General features: G+C 45.6%; 1 protein-coding gene across 1 annotated transcript; it reads right to left on the bottom strand.

Annotated features, from left to right (window-relative positions):
* Positions 1 to 1,556: 1,556 nt before the first annotated feature.
* LOC121580616 (interferon regulatory factor 2-binding protein 2-A) lies at positions 1,557 to 4,651 on the bottom strand. The gene is made up of 2 exons (XM_041895589.1): positions 3,490 to 4,651; positions 1,557 to 2,875 (listed from the first exon to the last, which is right to left on the bottom strand). Exons 1-2 carry the CDS (start codon positions 4,328 to 4,330, stop codon positions 2,145 to 2,147), a joined length of 1,572 nt encoding a protein of 523 aa, XP_041751523.1. The 5' UTR covers positions 4,331 to 4,651; the 3' UTR covers positions 1,557 to 2,144.
* Positions 4,652 to 5,529: the final 878 nt, after the last annotated feature.

Raw genomic sequence — 5,529 nt, 5'->3', positions numbered from 1 at the left:
GTAATGTGTGTTTTCTCTCTATTTGAGATTAGGGATTTCTGTGGTAAAGAAATTTCCTAGAATACACTATGAACCAATAAGGACATCAATGATTACAGGGTTCAAAGTTCTCCATTCGTTTACCAACAGAATCCTGCTGTAGGGCAGAATGACGCTGAGCCAACAGAGAACACGTCATTCATTAGCAAACATATCTATTTTTTTTTACTATGCTGCTGAGAAAGTGAAGGGGAGATAGATGGTAATATGTTCCTTAACTAACGTGACCAAGATTGTGTTGAGCAGGTTTTGATGTTAGTTAGAGTTAGCGCCGAGACTAAAATGGCTTTAAAATAAGAATGGGTTAAGAGAGGAGTTTGTCAGAAAACACAAACAAATCTATTGTAGCCCTGTGTCTTCACACGATGTGACAGTAACATTTGAAATGTTGCCCATACACTGGTAACACACGGGAAATAGCCTCATCATGATAAACAAGTTAGAAAGTAAGCGACTTATAAAATGTGAATAAAGTTACATTTGTGGGGGGGATAAATAGTTTTAGCGAATTCAGTCGTTTTTCTGATGGACTTTATATTATGAACAATGTGTTCAACTATTCTGTCAAAACAGTTGTTTTGTTTTTCTAAACCAAATGTAAATAACTGGTTTAAAATGCAGTGCAATATTCTGATTTAAGGCCTATCTCTGTTCAAAAAAATCTGTTTCATTGAGTCATTCAGGCCCTATTTTATCGCATTGGTCAAGTCCCTCACATGGGGTCAAACGGCTATACTGTTAAAGCAGACACACACACACACACAAACACACACACTCACACACACACACACACACACTGGGTACACTGTTCTAGCAGTGGTAACATAATACCCCTATGGCCTGATTTGTAGTCAGCGACTCCACCCCCTTCTCTCTGACTGACTGACTGACTGACTGACTTAACAACTTGCGTGCTTCCTCCGTATACTGTACATGCCTGCATCCCAAATGGCACCCTATTCCCTATATAGTGCACTACTTTTGACCAGGGCCCATTGGTAGTGCACTACAGGAAATAGGGACCCATTCGGGACACACATCATACCATGTGCTGCTGATTGCTGAACTACCAAAACATCAGATCAGACCACAAGATAGACGCCAACACTGGGACATGTGGCAGTATTGTAGACGGAAAGACACATGGCCTGGGTTATTATCAAGCATGTGTTCCACGAAAGAAGGTCATTGCTCAAGGCATATTAGGAGAGAAAAAAACGGCATTATCAACAAATACCATCTGAAAGGTAGTTGGAGCAGGATGTCAGAGAGAGGTTGTCTACTTTATTATCTGAAAGTAGACTGAGCAAGTTTGTCCTTGTGCAGAATACAGAAACTCTAGCTTGGCAGCAGTGTGCGCAGACTGACATACCAGATCAGTGTGTCATTCCAGCCTTCACTCCTATGCAAATTGCTGGAACAACCACTTTATATAACCCCGACATTCTATTTATCCACTTCACAAAAGTGGTTTCTTAACATTTATCATTTAAAGAAAAGCAACCTCAGACACTTAGTTCTTCATACAAGATCACAAATTGTATTTGGCAATTATTTTTTTAAACAAGTGCATACACATTACAGCTAAAAAAAATCATTTCAGTTGGGTGCTAAGTGCTTATAGAGAGAGGCTAGTCATCATCAGTCACATTCTACGTTTTGAAAAGGAAATGCTATCAGACAGGGCATGTCCCAAATGGCACCCTATGCCCTACATAGTGCACTACTTTTGACCAGAGCCCTCTGGGTTTCCCTCTTTTAAAAGTAGTGCACTGCATAGGGAATAGGGTGCCATTTGAGAGGTACACCTAGAAGTACATCAACAAAGAGGGACCAAGAGAGTCCAATTTTATTATGATTACATACCTTTATCTTCAAAAATATAGAAACACAATGTATTCAAAAAAAATCTAAAAATTATACAGCCATGTTTTACTGAAGTATACAGTAGTCCACTCAGTTTGGGTCCAATATCTACATAGTCCTTTAGTTTGCTTGGATGGTATGTAGTATTTTTATATTTATATAGTTGTATTTTGACTTTTTTCCCCAACAATCCCTTCCCCCCCCAAAAAATTGGAAATGTTGAAAATTGAAAATGGAAATCAAGGATCCCTTTCCTTTTTTACTTTCACGTCAAGGATGGTAGCGATTTCTCCTTGCATGAAAGCCCACGGTACGTTAGAGCCCACCAACGGGCACTTCTCCCCGCTGGGACAGTACACCTCCCCGGTGGCCCCTTGCTGTTTGATGCTCTCCCGGGAGCACGGGAAGCAGAACTTGTGCGAGGGCACCGAAGGACACTGAACGAAGTGTGTGTCCTCTAACCTCTCGCGACACAGCGTGCAGCAGAGAGGTGTGCTCCCGGGCACCGACGAGTCCGGAATGCTTTGGAGTCCGTGCCCTTGGTCCGCGCCACCACCAGTAGCTTCCCTCCCCTGCGCGAGCCGCCGGTTCTGGTTGACGGAGGAGGGCGAGAGCGGGCTGCTGCTGTTGCGGCGCGTGGTGGAGTGGACCTGGTTACCGTCTTTGGGCGAGCTGTTCCCGCCACCACCGGCGTTGTCTGCCGCTAGGATCAGCGCCGCCATGGGAGACTGTCCGTTCTGCCCAGCTTCCGGTGGGGTGGTGCGTGAGTGGGGGGATATGGTATTGGGGGGGACGGAGGAGAAGTTTGGTGGCGGTCCCGGGGCCATTTTATGTACGTCACCGTCAGATGGTGGACCTGGTAACCACCGCTGCCTGTCCTCTCCGTTATGCTTGGAGGCGGTTCCCTCTCTCTCTCCCTCCGGTTCTGGCGATGCTTTCCTCTTCATATTCCGCGGGTGTTTTCCCCTGTCTGGAGGAAGGAAAGGGTTAATTAACCATGAAGAAGGCTGAGTTAGAGAGACACAACAGATGGACAGATGATTCATAATTCACTGAGAATAAAGAAGCATGTGCTTCCCTTCTTGCATGACACAAAATAATACAAACAACAACATTATCTTATTGCGTAGTAAGCATACATTTTTTATGTTTTTTTTATTTATTTATTCACCTTTATTTAACAGGGGGAACCTAGTTAAATAAAACACATAAAATATACACATAAACAAAAAAAGGCAATCATATGCATATAATTACGCATGACTTGTGGCTGTGTTTGTGTCATTAGAAAACAAAATGCAAATCTGATCAATCTATTTAATTTGAATGGTATGCCTAAGGGTTGAAATGTGAGAAACTTTCCATTGGCTTAAGCATATTAGGCTACGCATGACTCATGTGTTTGTGTCATGAGAAAATGCTAAATGTATTTTAATTGAAGTGTAATTAGTATGTAGCAAAGGTTCATTAACATGCAGAATAATATCTTGGCTGTATGCAGGCCAGGTTACTGTACTGCTCCATTCAGATGGAGCAAAAAAAACAACCCCATCTATCCAGCCAGCCCAGCCAGTCGGTACCAACCTGATTTAGAAGCAGCGGCGTTCTGTTGTTGCTCATAGCCCATCACCCTCTGATGCATGGCGGCAGGATCTTTCTTGAACCGGTTGTCGAAGGTATGGAGAGCCATCAAGTCCCTGACCGTTTTCCCCTTGTTCATCCAGTCATCCGTCCGTTGTTTGTGGTTCTCTATCTCCGGTGTCAGGCTGTCCGGTCTGTGCTTATCCTTCTCGTGCTGCTCGATGCTGGAGAACGAGGCTGGCCGCTTACCGCCGTGCCCGTTGGGGCTACCGGCCATCAAACCAGACCCCGGGTGCCCCATCGGCCCCACCGGTCGGCCGTTAACGGTGTGCAAGGAGGACATGTTCCCGTTCACCAAAGGCACTAGATTAGAAGGAACCGTGTTATTCCTGCGCGGGTTTGGGCTCTGCCGGTTGAGCTCGGGTGGATCGTCCGGTTTAGGAAATCCATTAGGTACAGGAATTCCGTTTGCCTGTCTCCCAGACTGGTACTCTGGCCCCAGCCGCGGAGGACGGTCCGAGGTGGAGAGGGGGTAGCGGTCAAGGGGCTGAGGTGGCCTGGATCCGGGGTCTCCTCCCAACCCGTGGTGATTAGCATGGATTTCTTTCCCAGAGAGCTGCTGCTGTTTACTGGGCCCTGGAGATCTACCCTCCTGTAAACCGTGAGCCCGCTTCAGCTGCCGGGCTGTCTCAATCACAAACTCGATCCGGTCCGCTCCTTCGTAGTTGACACATCCCCTGCAGATGGACTCGGTAAAATCCCAGATCATTGCCCAGGGCATGCGGGGCAGGTCACATAAATAACACGACTGCCTTCTTGAAGCAGCTACCGTCGCGGACGACATAGCTTCCCTTTCAAAAAACTGACCTTATATCTCTCTCTAACCCAGGTCTCTGTGTGTGGATATCTCCTAGTCCTTTTTAGAAATCAGACACAGTTAGGTCCTTCCGTTTCTCAAAAAGAAAAATACGTCCTCGACTCCTCTCCGTCTGTCTCCTGACTATAGCAACAAACAATGAAGTTACAAACAGAACTTCATGACAGCAGATATAATGTGTTTTTTCCAGGCTACTACGACCTGACGCGTTGTCTATCTGTCCCTCTCACTGCCTGCAGCCTCCGCTCAGCCCAGTCCCGATGTAGAGCAGTGACGTCACCGCCTCTGCGCTTCCAGCTTCAACATTCTAGTTACTTCATTCTTCGACGGCGGCCCCCCCCACCCCCTCAGGCGCATGCTCAGTCACGCCAGTCTCCGTCGCCCCATTTTTTTTTTTAATTCAATCACTTCTTGAACCTTTGCCAAGAAGGTTACAACCAACCAGCCAACACCAGATCGGGGTGGGGAGAGACGAGAACCGTGTTATTGTTGCCTTCTGCTGCAAGTTGAAACGGAAAAGATATCCACGAATAAACATCCTCTTTGTAAAGGACATTCGACTCGAAATATGTTGGATATTGTGGCAGAGAGGACAGTGTGGCTGGAAGAGAAACCATACTGCACTCTGTTGGGGTTTTATTACAACACAGCATTATGTGTTACAACACAACATTTTCTTGACCATCAACATGATTTGGATGATAAATATAATGGAAAAGGCTAGTATTGGAATGTTGGAAATATTCGAAGGTGCATTTTTCACAATAAATGTTTTTTGGGGGGGGTTTTATGCGTTTGCAATGTCGTATTGGAAATCATCTTTCCCTGGTTACAGCAACTACAGCCAAACCCTTTCGATGCGTAAAATATTCCCTAAATCCCGATTTTAGGCACAATCATTTAGTAGCTGCAACAAATGAACACGTCCACATTCCATCCCGTAGGCGGTCCGCGTCATACCAAACCCAGTCAAACCGTAGCCCGTCGTTACTGCAGCCTAATTCGGCGAATGAATATTCATGCGAATGTAAAAGATGAAAGGGTTTTATTTTCGTCAGCTTCCAGTGTGCAAATTCGTATTCTAACCGCTGATCTTCGTCTAGGTTGGGAATGCGGGTGCACGCAAGCTGACGAAAACGCGCCCTTCATCTACATTCATGATATTC

Source organism: Coregonus clupeaformis, unplaced genomic scaffold (assembly GCF_020615455.1).
Source record: "Coregonus clupeaformis isolate EN_2021a unplaced genomic scaffold, ASM2061545v1 scaf1188, whole genome shotgun sequence".
Classification (NCBI taxonomy): Eukaryota; Metazoa; Chordata; class Actinopteri; order Salmoniformes; family Salmonidae; genus Coregonus; species Coregonus clupeaformis.
The sequence above is the reverse complement of the archived record's forward strand: the minus strand, read 5'-3'. Positions and strand labels throughout refer to the sequence as shown.